Genomic DNA, 17410 nt, shown 5'->3' with positions numbered 1-17410 from the left:
TTGATACAGAAATTGTTTATCTGTGGATCTAAGAGTTCTTGTGGATTTATATGGGGTAATCGGATCTTTGATATATTTTGGTGATTGATCATATAACGCCTTGAAAGTGAACAGTAATATTTTGAACTTTATACGTTGTTGAACTGAGAGCCAATGTAAATTTTCCAGGATCGGGATGATGTGTTCTGATTTTTTGTACTTGTCAAATCTCTGGCGACAGCATTTTCAATTCGTTGAAGGTGTTGAATTTGATAATTCGGAAGGCCAAAAAATAAGACATTATGATAGTCTTGTTTATTTGTAATGAATGAATGAATGAGGAGTTCTGTTCTCTCAGCATTTAGATATTTCTTTATTTTGTTAATTCTGTAAAGATGGAAATAAGAACAGGAACAAACAGATTTGATGTGAAGGACATCGTGGAATCTAGAACTACACCAGTGTTTTTGGCTTCTTGAGATTGAGCAAGACTTTTGTGTTGAAATTTAAGAGGTGGTATTGAGAATCTACTAAGTTGTTGTTTTGTTCCAATTACCAGATACTCAGTTTTTTCAGGATTTAGTTTCATTAAATGTGATGTCATCCATAACCTGATTTCTTCCAGACAGTTTTCAATATTACTTAAAGTTGAATTAGTGGATTGTTGATTGAAGGAAGCATATCTGTGTATCATCAGCATACAAGTGAATATTAAGACTAAACTTTTCAGCAATTTTAGTTAATGGTTGGGTGAAGATAAGGAACAATACAGGGCCTAAAACCGACCCTTGGGGCACACCACACATCATTGGGATCTTAATAGATCGGCAATCTCAATCGAGTGCAAATTTCTAGCGTCTAGTTATTCTAGTCTACATAACTCCATTTGATTTGGTGCAATGTGTCTAGCCTCGTCCCCCGAGTCTCTCAATACAACTGGGGCTGAAGCGCATTATGGTACACGATTCGTGTACCAATGTTAAAAAAATTATTTTATCTTAAATATCGGATATCAGAAGCTCATCTTTTCCCGGTAAGTTTACATCATCAATGTTGATTTAAATTGACCAATAATTCGTGTTTTTGATGTCGAAGATTTTGGAGGATTTTGAGTTACGGACTTAGGTCCTTTAAAACAGTGCCATGAGCTTTGATTTCTTCCTGTAGAGCTTGGAGATGGTCTTTAACATCAAGAGTATCAAAGGCAGCCGATAGGTCCAAAAGTATCAGCAAAATACATTTTTGATCATCAATAGTTTGGTATATATCATTAGTTATTTTGATTAAAGCTGTCTCAGTGCTGTGAAAACATTTGTATGCAGATTGTAAGATGTTTGTTAGGTTGTTTGATTCCATGTGTTTTGACAGTTGATCAAGTACACATTGCTCTACCAGTTTCGCCCCACTGTGAAAAAATTGTCGACCATAGATATACATTGTCCGTCAATTTTACAGCACCCCTGAGAACACTTTCCGCCCCCCTCGTTGATCTGAGCTAGTTACAGTCCTGTATACATATGGAAATTCTTCCATAGATTTGCTGTTATGATTCTGTAAGTAGGCATTGATAGTGTCATAGAAGCTTGAACCTCCATGATATCAGTCCTAATCTTTAGAATCTTATCCCTAAAGTAGTGGACAAATCATACATCAAATATGAAGAAATGACCTTCCAGTATTTAACTTGTCTAAATATTGGATGCTCAAAATATTAAGCCGTTTAGAAAATAATTGCCATAACAGTTTACAGCACTTGCATCCAATTTTTAATTGACAAGGGGTAATTAAAATGCAGTCATAACTTCTATTACTCACTGGAAAACAGAAAGAAAAAAAATGCAATTCAGGATGGCACTGGACAGATGTCAGGGTTATAGACAGGATTTTTTCAGGAAAAGGGTGCTTCCTAGTCAGGCGGCTTGTCTAAAACTCCTCTGAAAACTGGACATTGATAGTTATTTGAAAATGTACCACACAGAACTTCAAATAGTTGTGTCATACTGGATCTTAGGACTGAAAAGCCTTCCACACAGCGTTAAACAGTTTTATTCACAGATATAAAACAGGGCTTGGGATGGCTCTAGTGGTCTAAAGTGTCGCACTTCAAACTCTAGCTGGCCGGTCACCTCTGACTTGCAGGCATGGTTTCGATTCATAGTGTGAGCATATGTGGCATTCCGGGTTCGGCAATTTCCTCCCACAGGAAAGACCCCTGATTAAACAAAATAATAAGACAACTTATCTGCGATATCACCCTTGGTGGTGGAATCAGATGTTAAACACTGATAGAAAAAGAACTAATATAAAACCAGGATTTCTCTACCAGTCTAGAGACAATGATGTGATCCAAGTAATATTAACCATTCTTATCATATTAAATATATAATTAGCAGAAAATACAAAAGTATATCAATATATATATAGTACAAATTATTTTTGTTACAGATCATTCTATATGTAATACTATAGATATTTTATTAGTATCTTATTGGTATGTATTTTTTTTTTGCAATTTATGGCTGGATGACTGGCGTTAAGCCAACTTAGCTTGGATGTTATTTGGCTTTACTGGATAAAAAAAGCAAAAGAGAAGGTGACATTCAGTCTTATCAGTTATTTTTTTATACTACTATCTATTGTTAGATCTACACATGTATATTCAGCAAAGATCTTACTACTCATAAGAAATTATTCAGTGCTTGTAGAAATGATATTGTCAGTTAAAAGTTATCCATTACTGTGGCACATACAATCCATGTTAGGAGATCTTGTATAATTCAATAATTTTTAAAAAGGTTTATGAATTTGTAGAAGAGATTATTTTTTTTTCGTCTCTTATAAATGGTATGTATTTTTGAGCTTCAATCATAATTTAATATTAGCCTGTCATTCATTTTACTTCGCTAATAGGATAAGACTCACTGATATAGGTTTTTCTTCTATTTTAAATTTCTTGTACTGTCAAGTATATTGGTATTGAAAGGTCATAAAAAATCAAAGAAAATCCATCAGATTAGATTAGATTAAACAAGAGATAGAAAGACTAAAATAGAATAATTCTAACTTAGCAGCCCATTTGTTATCCATGGTGACATGAAAATGAATCTATTACTGTCTCTGACCCACTATTTCTGCCCCACTATTTCTGCTAAAAATAGTCAGCTGTAACATTTTTTATCCACTTCATTTTTGTGCCTTCAGTGTAAAAATCAAAATTAAAAATTACAAAAACCTATAGGATGCAAAGTAAAAAGTTTTGAATATTTTTAATAGGCTTTTGGACAAATGGATGAAAGATTTGAGACATGTAACTATTATTTTAAAAATCTGAAACTTAAACAGGCTATACTGATGTTGATGAAAAGCAGATAATTTCCTAAGGATTGATGTCTTTATTTGCTCAACAGAACCCAAAACAGGTGGAATTCGAAATAAGAGTTTGCCGTAGTGCAGTTGTACCATCAAAATTTCATTTCTCACAATATTGTCAATTTGATCCCTTTTTAACAGAAAATTATAAAGTATAAGAAAAATGTGTAGTAGGACATAATATGAGGTATATATATAATGTGAATAAATATTTATTGTTGGATTAAGATATGTACAAAGATTTGACTTAAGTTGCTAGTTGAATGAGAAACCATCAGTAGAATAGCTTGTCATATTTACTTGGCTGTGTGTAGCATTCAAGAAAGGCAGAGATTCTAATGCTGCTTAATGAAAGGTTTTTGTTGTATGTACATTAATTGCTTAGTAATTGCTAATGATGAGTTCAAATGTAAAGTATGTGAAGTGTTTTATTTGTGTCAGGTTAAATATTGATGAAAGAGGAATGTAAACTTGTCAAGATATTGATTACATACACCTGTAAAATATAGTTTACATTGTGAAATATATCATTTCAAGCATCTGACGACTATAGATGTACAGTATATTTCTAACTTTGTTATTGGATGTTCATAACCACCAAGGCTGAATTGGAAAATTTTAATGTAGCAACGTTTTATGTGGACGTATATCGTAGTCACCTGTAGCTGTCTTGTATCAACAATTTCTTGTGAACAATCTGCTTAAATATTTGTCAAATCGCAGTGATTGTTCACTGGGTCATAAGGAAGAACCCTAAGGAATTCTTAATACACAGTTATTAAAGTTTGTTAATGCAATACAGGAAAGAGTTTTTGATGGAGTATTTTAAAAATTGGTGAGATTTTTTATGATATTTTAAATGTAAAGCTGGGAGATATTGCCCCATTTACATTTTGACTTAAACTTAAAGTTGTTTCAATGGCATTTAGTAATTGAACTAGAGTATACAGGTCACAATTCTATGGAATACAATTACTGCTTTTTACTGAGCGACGTTTCGACTAGGCTTCTCTAGTCATTATCAAGCTATGATAAAAAATGAAAATATGACAGGACAATATATAATGACTAGAGAAGCCTAGTCGAAACGTCGCTCAGTAAAAGGCAGTAATTGTATTCCATAGAATTGTGACCTGTATATTAAACTTAAAGTCTGTGAACTGGATACAGAACAGTGTTCTCTTTGGAATCTTACAGAACCTATTTGTATTTTTTAAAAACTTGTTAGCACTTTCCTGCAGATGTAGTCAGCATTGTTAGAAAATGTATAAAGTATTTCCCCAAAATTGTAAGAAATACTAGCATAAGTATGCCAAGTATCAAAAACCAAATTTGGAACACTTGATTGCTGGGAACCAGACTGAATCTGTTTTCATGTATTGGTGCAAGAAATTCCAGTCAGACAAAGTAATGTGGTAGTGTCTACTATAGGTGTAAGAACATAATTAAGATACCATGATAATGAATTAATTTTGAGTTGGTATGTTATGGACTGCATTTAATCAAAGTTATACGTTGCTATCTACATATAGTGATAAACAGTTTTAAAAGGTAGGCAAAATAAACATTATATATTTATAAGCTGAGGTGCAAAAAAAAAATTCAAGATGGGGGATCAAGCTGATAAATCTAATGCCAGATCTCCTGTAATCTAGAAAAACCTGTTAAGTCTAATTTTGGTGAAAATTGACTTATTATATAATATAGGTCTTCCTCCTTCACTATGAAAAGGCTTCTATGTATCTTCATCTAAAAAGTCAAAATAAAATTTGTTTTATATTCAGTAGCTTAATTAATCCTGAAACAAACAGTTTCCATTGTTTTCTCAAATTTGCATTCAACAAACTTACTAGGTTTTTCTAGATTACAGTAAGAGAGGTGTAGCAATTCAAAAGATTATTTTTTCAAGTATTTTGGTTTTTTGGTGTTGTAATCTATTGAATTATTTACATTATATTATAATGAGTTGACAAGTTGGTGAATTTGTTTGATCTAGAAATCCTTCATATTAGACTTTGCTATGATAATGAAATGTGACGAGCATGTTTTGTAGATTAAGAGTTAAGGTATAAATAATGGTTATTATGCACAGCAGTGGATCCAGCCTGTTAGCATGACCACCAGAGCACTACTTGTAAAATATTCATTATTATATGCCCACATTTTCATATGGACGTTTTATGCCGTCGCCCCAGTCCGTCCGGACACAATTTCCTTGTGGACACTCTACAGGTCACAGTTTTTATCCGATTTGGATGAAACTTGAAATATATATTTAGGTCTATCTCCCAAAGATCTCGGTTCCTGTTGTATTGGCATGTATCGGACCATAACTTCATGGATTATGGCCACTAATTATACAAAAAAATCATGTTTTTTAGCTGGTGGATCCGCTAGAAGTCACAATTTGTATTCAATTTTATAAAACGTTTAAATATATCGCCATTACACATCAATGAAGGATGAGTTTTGTAAAAATGTGATTGAAACTGCCGGACAAAATCACTGCTCCTTGTACGCAAATAGTGTAAAAGTATGTAATACCAAGGTTTGTGGACAATCTAGAAGTCACAAATGTTATCCGATCTTGATAAACTTAAAATCTATGTTTACAATCCAAAGATCTTGGTTCCTTTCGATATTTGTGCATATCAACATATATCAATTTCAAAACAATCAGATGATAAATGTAGCCTATAGAGTGTTCACAAGAAATTGTGGACGACGGACCGATATATGGGCGTATAAAAACAGATTCTTTCAATTCATTATATCTTTGATGAAAGAAACCTTCAAGCAATTTATAAACATACATGTAGCTGTCTGGATTATAATTCAGTAAGATAGGAAATGCTTGGTTGAATTTAATTGCCACACTTGCGACACTAATCCTGTCATTTAAAGTAATATTTTACCACGTTGGGTATCTATGTATCAAAGATATGTTATCTGTTTTCGTAACTTTTATACATAGAAACGCATTAAGTCAAGTTGTCTATAGAATTCCTTGTTTACTAATATATTAATGTTGTAAGTGGAAGGAACTAGGATTAAGTTTAACCAGGTCTATGGTTTAATAGCATGGACTTGTTATAAACAAGACCTTGAAATTATTTTTAAAGTGGGCCCAATAAAATATTTATGAAGATTATAATGATAAATGTATATCCCACTTTTGAAATTCAAAATCTTTTAGTTATGAAACTCTGTACAGGACAGAGTTTTTGGTGAACTGGTAAATGATGTATAAGGAATAGCTAAGTTTTTGGATCTTAAATTTCTAATATGTTATCTTTCCATTTACATTTTGAAGCTTGTGGAAACGAAACATTGAAAACTATTCATTAAAATATTTAAAATTTGACCTTATGGAGCTACTGTATCTAAACTTATCCCCTGTCCCAGCATAGGGTCCTTAACAGAATTTTTAAGAACCGTGGGAGATTGTTCCTTGGGTTATATAGAAAGTATCTTTACGTTCACATTTTGCTTGGAACAGAATTCATGGTGGATTTTTTTCAAAAATTGCTTTGTAGGATTTTTTGACAAAAATATTACAACAATCACAGACTTTCCTGCTGTTGGATATATAAGACAGCCTGACAAGCCCACATCTATGTTTTATTGTCCCCCGCCTTTCGAAGAAAGCAGGGGACTATTAAAATGGGTTCGTCTGTCTGTCTGTCCATCACACTTTTTGGGACACAATAACTCTGTTTCTAATTGATCTAGAATGTTCAAACTTGGTGTAGGTGTTTATTAGGTCAATGCCTTGATGGAGTTCGAAGATGAGCATTTTCTGCTTAGGGTAAGCAGAGATAAGCAATTTGATTGGTTGATGCTTTGGGACACGATAACTTTAGTTCTAATTAAGTGAGAGTGATGAAACTTGGTGTATAGTTTCATTACATCAATACCTTCACTAAGTTCGATAATGAGAATCTTCAGCTCAGGGTAAGCAGAGCGATAAGCAATTTGATTGGTCGAGACTTTGGAACAACTCTCCTTCTAATTGAGCTAAAATGTTAAAACTTGGTGTAGGTGTTTATTAGATCAAAGCCTTGATGGAGTTCGGAGATCAGCATTTTCTGCTTAGGGTAAGCAGAGATAAGCAATTTGATTGGTTGATACTTTGGGACACGATAACTTTAGTTCTAATTAAGTGAGAGTGATGAAACTTGGTGTATAGTTTCATTACATCAATACCTTGACTAAGTCCGATAATGAGCATTTTCTGCTCAGGGTAAGCAGAGCGATAAACAATTTGATTGGCTGAGACTTTGGAACACAACTCTCCTAATTGAGCTAAAATGTTCAAACTTGGTGTAGGTGTTTATTAGGTCAATGCCTTGATAGAGTGCGAAGATAAGCATTTTCTGCTTATGGTAAGTAGAGATAAGCAATTTGATTGGTTGATGCTTTGGGACACGATAACTTTAGTTCTAATTAAGTGAGAGTGATGAAACTTGGTGTATAGTTTCATTACATCAATACCTTGACTAAGTTCGATGATGAGAATTGTCTGCTTAGGCTAAGGAGCAATAAGCATTTTGATTGGTCAAGACATTGGAACATAACTTCTAATTGAGGTAGAATGTTTAAACTTGATGTAGATGTTCATTAGGTGAATGTCTTTTCTGAGTTCAATGATTAACATTTCGATCTAAAGCTAAGCAGAGATAAGCAATTTCCTTGGTCGATGCTTTGGGACAAGATAACTTTGATTCTATCTGATAGAGAGTGATGAAACTTAGTGTATAGTTGATAATCAGTTTGATTGCTTGATACTTTTGAAAAAAAATAGATGTACGATTAATTTATATGTGTCATCTATTTATTTGGGGATTTCGGCGGGGGACATCAGCCTCACTGTTGGCTTGTTTACTGTGTGGTCTTCCCATCTATCTTGTCCAAGTGAATCCACTTCCCAGACAGTGGTCTTTCCATCTGGTCTTCATTGAGAGAGAGAGAGAGAGAGAGAGAGAAAAATGGGGTTTAACCTCCACTCAACACAAACTAGGTCATTTCGGGACTAACATATGATTTAATTTTATTTTAATAATTCGCTTGCGTGTAGGGGTCTTTAGCAGTGGGAGGAAACCAGAGGACCCGGAGAAAACCCACGAGGTTGGACATGCGACCCTACGCCTTGCCATGTACAACCGGGGATTCGAAACCACGCCAGTCGACTCAATGACAGACTTTATGATACAGTGCGTGCACACTAACCATTCAGCCATCCACACACACCCCCCCCCCCCCGGTCTTCATTGAATACCAACCTATCTTATCTAAGTGAATCTACAAAATCTAAAGTTTCTGTTTTTCTGTCAATTCTATTTTTTTGTCTAAAGAAATAATATTAGTCTGGTCATGCATTAAGTCAGCTGGATGTATATTGGTGTCACCCGTTCCATCAGTATTAATATGTATTTTATTATAATTTACAGATTGTAATAAAGAATGTGGAAGAAAGTCATAGCAGTTATACTTGGTCTGATATTAGGTTATTGGTTTCTAGATGATTTTGACCCAGGTATTAAAGCAAGTATTATTTTTTGCGACAATCTAATAATTATAAGGTTTTAAGAAATGCAATATCAATGCTTCATTTAAAAGCTAGATCAACACTCTTACCACATGTTATAAACTTAAACTTTCTGAAACTTGGACCGTATTCAAAGGATATCTGCAGTTTAAGATAGTCACTTAACTACTAAATGTCACTTAAATATACATAACTTCCTCTAAGTGGTGTTCAATGGCAGTTTTAAGTATCAAATTTTTTCCTTAAAGTTAAGCTGCCTTTACTTATAAGTGTTTAGTCTTTTAGTGGTATTCAAAGGCCGGTTTAAGTGAGAGGTATCTTAAAGTTAAGTGAGATTATAATGACTTCTTTTAACCGAAGTAGCAGGCCCATACTGGCGATTTTAAAAGTTAGGCAATTGAGATTGAAACAAAGACAATGTCGCTGAGCGTAGCCGACATCAAACAATTTTTTTTTTTCATCATCAGCTTTGATTTTGTAGAGCCACAATTATAGTGTATACGTTTACTACCACCGAAATGGTCAAGGTTGTTTTCTCGATCATCTATCATGTTTGTATTGCTTAATCAATCATGTTTGCCACGACTGTCATATAATAAAGTTTCATGCGTTAAATATATTTGTAAATTTGACATTGCAATGACATATTCCATTGTAGATTTCAGAAATTATTAATACGGCCACGAGAAGCAATTAAGGCATGGTTTAATTTTTACAATTCATTCCCATATACATATTTGAAGTTTTGATTGCTACATGTTCTCGTCTTCGTTTGTATAAATTTACAAATATATGATGATGACTGCTGACCAAAGCGTGCCACCAATGATTTACAATGTACCATCATGGCTAGACCTTTGGGATTCTAAAGGTTAAGAACTGACACAATTTCTATGAATTTCTCAAATGATAGGTTGATAAACAACACCGAATGATTTGTTCAGTTTAACTTTAAAGCCAATAGCCTTGCGTATTGCTAATAAAAAGTTTACTACCACTATTCGATAACTGCTATTGAAATCTATTGTTGTTGAAAAACATCTATACGAAAACAGCTGTTCCAGTAACGGATGCGTACCATCATAATTTATCGTAAATTATAGTCATACTATTTTCATGCATTACAATATAATATTTCGACTTACATTTTCCTAGTAATGACAACTAAGATTTTAATAGAGTATAGTTGTGCTCTTAAGGGGACATAACTTGCGTGCGACGTGTTTAATTCGTGATTTTTGGCAGTGGAGGTTATTTCAAAAGCTAAAAATTCATGCTTTTTGGCTATGTTGGTATTCCATATTTTAAGTATGCAGTTAAGTTTTTCACATAGCCAAGTATATGTAAAATAGAGCCTTTGAATACCGATTTAAGGTAAGACAATTGGTTATGTGGAAAAATTAAGTATTTTTACTTAACTTTAAGAAAACCTTTGAATACGGACCCAGATGTAAATGTAACGGAATTAGTAACATGCACACATTGTTTTGGCAGAGATTTTGCCTTTGTGGTTAACATATGTATCTTGTTTTAAGTTTAATCTCATAGATATGGCACATTTTTATTTCAATCGATTCATTCTATAGATAACCTAAAGGGAAAACGTGTCTTAATAACCGGAGCATCAGCTGGTATTGGTGAACAAATAGCCTACCATTACGCTGCCTTTGGTGCTAAATTAATGATAACTTCTAGAAGAGAAAATGTGCTACAAGAGGTATGGTCATATGTTATTATCCAATTAAAAGAGTAAAATGTCATAGGAGTAGCTAATGTGTCAGACAAGCATCAATCTTGTAGTATAAGGATTAGCGTGTAATGAAGGTTTAGGTGTTGTAGTGGGAGGACAGAAAACATTCACTTCATCTGTCATTCACTGGTGCTTTATCTATATATATAATCAGTGTCCATTCAAGTGGGAGTAGAAACAAGAAATTGTTGCTTAGATACATTCCAGACACCTTTTTGAACTTAATAAAAAAAAGTACTTGAAGATGCTAGTGCAATAATGTGGACAAGTGCGTTGTTTTTAAATAATATCATTTGATTTTTTCAAATAAATCCATTTTTAGTAGATTTTCTTAACAGCTTGTTCATTTTATCAATTTTAGTTTTCGGGTCTAAAAATATGCAAAAATACTATTTTGGCAGTTTCTGTGAAATGGCACTATCCATCTTATTGCACTAGCATCCTCAATTTTTGACACAGAATTTTAAGGAAATACACAATTTAATGGTAGGTTTTTCCACTTGTTCGTGCTATTGATAGACAGAATTACATCATAAATAATCTTGGTTATTCAATAAGCACAGTGAGGGCTTGACCCCCTTGAAGTTCTAATGCACCCCCCCCCCCCCAACAAGTCATGCAATGCTACCACTTAGCAGACACAAATCCTATACATACATAAATACAGGCCTTATGATCTACAGTGTATCTGTTAGACCATTTGGCCACCCAACATCCCCGCAAAGCTAGGAGATACCTCTAACATGGTATATATTCGATAACATTCATAAGATGAGCATATATTTAATGGTATATTTAAAGTGATTGTTTTGTAGGTTATATCAAACTGTAGAGAGCGGGGTGCCAAAGATGGAGAATATTATTATGTTACAGCAGATATGGCCAACATGTCATCTACAGAACAAGTTATAAAAGTAAGACTTGTAATAATCTTTATCTGGACAACTTTAAAAAAATGAAGTCTTGATTCACAGTGCATCAAACAAATACCGCAAGAGAGCATGCTCGTCACACATTTTGTTAAACTTCATTTCATTTCATTTCGTCACACATTTTCTATTATATTCATTTCTATTCTTGTAAATCCTGTCTGTAAATTTGATAGAACAGAAATTATATATTCTATGGCATATAGAGAATAGATGTTTATACTTCTATTTTGCAGGAAGCAGTTAAGAAGTTAGGAGGACTAGATATTTTAGTATTAAATCATATCGTAATTATGCCACTCGGGGAATGGAGAGGAACTCCACAAAATCTGACAACCCTAGAACAAGTAACTGATATAAATTATAAAGCATATATATATCTAACATCTCATGCATTATCAGAATTAGAGAAAAATAAAGGCAGCATTATTGTGGTTAATTCTTTGGCAGGTGAGAAGAACATTTTGTATGATTTTCTGAAGAAAATATGAACAAAGCTACCAGTCTTTTCATGGCAACTAAGCCTGTAATTAAAATAAACCAAGAATGACTCAAAGAAACTGAAACTAATCTCGTTGCCCAGCTTAATGATATTTAAGTGGCAGTATGCATCATAATTATTCTCGCAACACAGAAATAAATTATTACTCCCATAAACATAATTATGAATCATTACTTCCCTTAAACATAATTATGAATTATTATTTGTCTTAAACATAATTATGAATTATTATTTCTTTTAAACATAATTATGAATTATTATTTCTCGTAAATATAATTATGAATTATTATTTCTCTTAAACATATTAATGAATTATGACTCCTCTTAAAAAATAATCATGAATCATTACTTTTCTTAAACATAATGTGTAGTGGAAGTTTTATCACATAGACAATAACTTCAGAAAGGGATAAAATAACAAAAAAATTAAAAGAAAATAAATCAAAATTCTGAAGACGAATCTTGTTTTTTTGGGGTTTTTTTTTGTGATGTACATATAGTTATAGTTTGAACATTTACATGTACCATGGTTGTTTTTCTTTTTTAGGAAAAGTAGCTATACCATTTGTAGCCGCCTATTCGGCATCAAAGTTTGCACTTGATGGATTTTTTAGTGCTTTACGCCAAGAATTCAAGATGAGAAACTGTGATATTTCTATAACCTCTTGTATTATGGGTTTTATAGGTGAGTACTGTAACATCTTTGAATTTTTAAAGGAGCACAGGTCCCTGTGCATGTAAAAGAACCCTTAACAGTTGGAATTCTTTTTGTCCCCCGCTATATGGAGAAAGCAGTTGACTATTAAAAAAGGTGTCAGTCTTTCTGTCCATGCATCACACCTTTTGGAACTCAGTAATTTCTGATTGAGGTACAATGTTTAAACTTCGTTAATTGGATAATGAGCATTTTTTGCCTAAGATTATAAGCTGGTATTATAAGCAATTTGAACATGATGACTTGATTCTAATTGAGTGAGAGAGTAAAGCTTGGTGTATAGTTACATTACATGAATATCTTGACTAAGTTTGATTATTAAAGATATATTATGGGAGATTAGATAAAGAGCTGGCAGTTCTCACTATAATAGTTAAAAACTAGATAATGTAAAGGGAATTTGCTGAAAATTTCAGTCAAATTGATCCACTTTGAACCAAGATTTTAGCGATTTAATTTTCGGCCTAGCCTTGATCATCATTACTAAAGTCAGTACGATAAAAAACATAGTCTCGATTATCCAGTTCATGATTAAATTATGAATGGAAGTCGAACGGCAAATCGGAACCTAATCCAATAAACATCGCAGGCTAGCGTTGACATCGAGAGTTGATTATGGTCTGGATAAGTTAATTAATGTCTAATTAATAATTTAGATAACATTTCAGGCCTAAAGAAAGACCTGCAATAGGCAGATTTAGCTTTTGCATAATGTATTTTTTAACTATTTCTGCTTAATTTGTTGATGCCTTGAAACATGATAACCCTGATTCTAATTGTGTAAGATCAATGAAATTTGGTGTATTGTTTGTTTGTTTTTTTTGCATTAATATCGATGACGAAGTTCATATTGACTGATAAGTCATATAAAATGTATATGTGCAAGTAATTAATTTTGAGATTGAGGCGGGGTACATCAGAATCAGTGCTGGTTTGATTAGAATAAACTGGCAATTATTAATGTAGTAAGATCTCCATCCTACAAAATAAACTAAAAACATTGATTTTTCACCCAAATCATTACAGGTACTGAGAATGCTGTATCCCAGTTAACACAGTTTGGTCAAGATTACTTATTGAGTGTGATGAATCAAGCTCGACCCTCTGATGCAGCCTTAGCAATAATAAAAGGGGGTGCTACAAGATCTAGAGAAATTTTCTTTCCATATATGTCTGTTCGACCATCATATTTATTGAGAGACTGGCTTCCAGAGTCTATAGAATACATGATACGATATATTAATACTCCATCGCATTATATATAGATGATCTTCCTTAAATCCAACTCAAGTCTATTTAATTAGTTTGCGAGTGTCCGAGAATGTTAATGTTAGTGAGTGACCTTGTTTTACCTTAGTAATGTCAATTTGTTATAGTATAGAATATTGAGATATGTATATTTGGTTTAATTAATTTATGGACATGTTAAATAATAATGCAGTATGTGGATGAGTGTGTGTGGTTATTAGAATACTTCTACTGTATTTTAACAATGATCTTTTATTAGATGTATTAGGAAATGTAAGGGAGGAAAATGGCACAGTGGTTAGCAAGCGAAATCTGTAACCTTCTTTTTGCATTCTCAATCATCACTTTAGCTTTTGTTTCCATGAATAAAATTTACACATTCGGGTCTAATCAGCTGTATTTGGTATAGTGCAATGTAAATTAAATGTAGATAAAGGACCTCTAAGGGGAGGTAAGAACATCAGAGTATGTTCTTTTGAGACCGACAGGGGTAAGCCATTGAGCTGCTCCCAGAGCTGGAAGAAAGAATTTAAATTTACATGTCATGTTACTTGTTGATCTGATGTTGTTACATTCAGAATTGCAATAAGATTCAAGTGTATCTCTCAATCGAGATTTACAATCATCCATTTATAAAAGTGGTTCGTTTACCTTGAGTCTCAGTACAAATCTCTATGAATATTTGATAGCGAAGAGAATGTGATTGCAGCAAAATAATGTTTATTGTTAAATTATATAGCTACAAGTAGATTTTTTAAATTGTTTATATAGATATGGATCAGAAAAATATAAAAATATTTAATATGTATGATTGTCTTATTTAATTAATTAGTATTATATTTTAATATTTAACGGCAACATAGTATTTATTGCTAGATTAAGTAATAATTCGAGATTAATAATGTAATAATTTTAATTAATAATAATAATTAGTAATAATACACAACAAACAAAATTTTGAAATATTTTATTATCCTTGATTATTAATAATAACAGTAAAGTCTGTATGGTCTAATCCGTCTTCATTGGCTCAGTTGGAGCAGAATAGTAGGACGTTAAACCCCATTTCATTTCATTTCATACTGTCAGAACATTTCGGCCAGCTCTTTTAGTTCATGTGGTTTGTCACACACCCTCTCCCTCTACTAGCTTTTTGGGGCCATTTGGTTTATGTCTCACACCCTCTCCTCTCTGTCGTCCATTCCTTAACTTGGATTGCAACCAAATTTGTCAGGTATGTGGCTTGGGTTGTGCTTATTTCATTTTGCTTAAATGAAGTTAATCAATCCAATAGGACACCTTATATATAATAGTCAAACTTTAGACATTTTCACAGCCTTTTTCAAATTCAATAAGTTCCCTAGATTTTATAAATATTTTCTAACCTGTTTGGTTCAAGTCCTGCAGACTGCAGTGACTTACCAGAAATCATGCCAACTGAATTGAGCTGGGGATATTTAAAGCTGCAACTACACATTGTGTAATTTATACCTTTATCATAGTATTGACAAATTATTTATAGATTTAAAAGTGATATTTTAATTACCTCATAGTTTATTTAATTTAATCAAAATAGTATGTTTCTTTCTATAGTCTATGTATATGAATTAGGATGTTGGTGCAAATAAATTATGATTATATTATGTTTGGGTGAATCAGGGAATATGACTCTGGGTCAATAGTAAATCATTCATGTTTATGATTTTTCTTGTTAATATATGTTGTTATGCTCAGATATGACCAATACTATTAATTAATTGTTCCATCCTACTAATATGATCAAATCCATTATATAGATTTCTATTTTTTGTACAAATGTTTTTTGTCTCCTAAAGCCTTATAGTCGCAATCATCATGATTTATATTACCTTGAAAAATATGATTACCATATAGGTGTATCAAATGAGTGTCTATTGTTTGATATGAGCATTGGTGGAACTAGTAATCTATAACATACTTACTGTAGGTAGAATTCCTAGTAACTGCCTAATCTGTGGAGACATGAAACATTTTCAAAGAAACCTAATTTATTTGACATTTAACAGAATTGCAGGGTTAACTTTGCATTGGCAGCACAATACAGACTTTATAGATGTCTTGTTATATTAGAAAATGGCACCTTGTCAGCTTTACTCTATGTAATAGTGTTCTTAAGAGTTTAGTTGAATATTTTTTTTATTTCATACTAATATGGATAATTCTTATTTAGTGAAATTTATATGATATATTTGTTAATAAAGAGACAATATAAACTTAAGTTGAGAGTTTTATTTATTGATTTTAAATCAGGGTTCAAAGAATAATGCAATTAAGTTATGTACCTTATATTGTATTATGTTCACATTTGAAAATATTAATGATATATAAATAACATCCCAAAAATAAATGCATATTTAAAAATGTAAATTTGAATAAGATATTTCTAGCCTCTGATCTGATAATAGGTATTGGGAAATCTTGCAAACTACAATATTATGATCATTGAATCTCTAAAAGAAATATCAGCCCCAAAATTCCGTTCAGTAATTTACAAAGATGATGAATTGAAAATCTGTCAACATCCTTTGCATACAATATAAAGGGGATATGGCAAAACAAGTTGGCGCCACCTCTAATCTTCGCTAAAATCTTTTGAGGGGCCTCTGATCGAATCCAAAGCCGGTAGATTATCAACCTTTGAAATTTTGATTTTGTTTTCTTAAATAAAGGTTAAAACAATCAATTTGAGTTATTTTAGCATGGATCAAGCCGAGAATAATTTAAGATTTTTCCAAAAATTCTAATGACGCACAGAGACTTGAAGCAATTTGTTGGAATCTTTAACTGTATATTGCACAAAATCCAGTATATTTCATTTATCATAATTGCTGTTCCGGAAATCAGTAGTCAATTAGTTTATTGAAACAATTTTCTATTTGCATCTAAAATCTATTAAATAACAATACTAGTTATTTCTTAGTGTTAGAGTTCTTTTTGTTTTTGTTATTTTAAAAATAAATAAAACTAATCTGCATGTTCTCTATATTAACTTTTCATATCTACCTCTAATGGTTGATCTTGTTCTTTCATTAAACAAAGTTTTATTAAAATGGTTTTGTTTTTATTTCAAAAAAATATAACCCAGAAATTCAACATACCGGTAACTTTCAGGAAACTTGCATTTATCAATATTTATCGCTGTGTAAAACAAGCGATTGCCATGCAAGATATGCCCACATTTTGCAAAAGATGGACAGAGAACAAGTTAAGGGCCATAATCCAGGATGTTACAGTCCGACGTGCATCAATATCAAATGGAATCGAGATCTGTGGGACATTAACATATTATTTTAAGTTTCATCAAATCAGAGAAAAATAGAGGGTTCAGAAC

The 17410-nt window shown here is 32.4% G+C and overlaps 1 protein-coding gene across 3 annotated transcripts in view; it reads left to right on the top strand.

Annotated features, from left to right (window-relative positions):
* Window positions 1-17129, top strand: part of LOC126814939 (hydroxysteroid 11-beta-dehydrogenase 1-like protein) — a 44907-nt gene extending 27778 nt beyond the window's left edge. For 2 of the 3 annotated variants that reach the window (XM_050540406.2, XM_050540409.2), the window contains exons 2-7: window positions 8799-8884; window positions 10483-10613; window positions 11462-11560; window positions 11812-12025; window positions 12625-12762; window positions 13819-17129. In XM_050540406.2, the coding sequence (XP_050396363.1) occupies window positions 8812-8884; window positions 10483-10613; window positions 11462-11560; window positions 11812-12025; window positions 12625-12762; window positions 13819-14057 (894 nt within the window). In that variant the 5' untranslated portion in view covers window positions 8799-8811 and the 3' untranslated portion in view covers window positions 14058-17129. Of the gene's footprint in view, window positions 1-3934; window positions 4184-8798; window positions 8885-10482; window positions 10614-11461; window positions 11561-11811; window positions 12026-12624; window positions 12763-13818 lie in introns of those variants that run through there. The other variant, XM_050540407.2, reaches the window with a different exon arrangement.
* Window positions 17130-17410: the final 281 nt, after the last annotated feature.

The sequence above is a fragment of the Patella vulgata genome, chromosome 3, assembly GCF_932274485.2.
Source record: "Patella vulgata chromosome 3, xgPatVulg1.2, whole genome shotgun sequence".
Classification (NCBI taxonomy): domain Eukaryota; kingdom Metazoa; phylum Mollusca; class Gastropoda; family Patellidae; genus Patella; species Patella vulgata.
The sequence above is the reverse complement of the archived record's forward strand: the minus strand, read 5'-3'. Positions and strand labels throughout refer to the sequence as shown.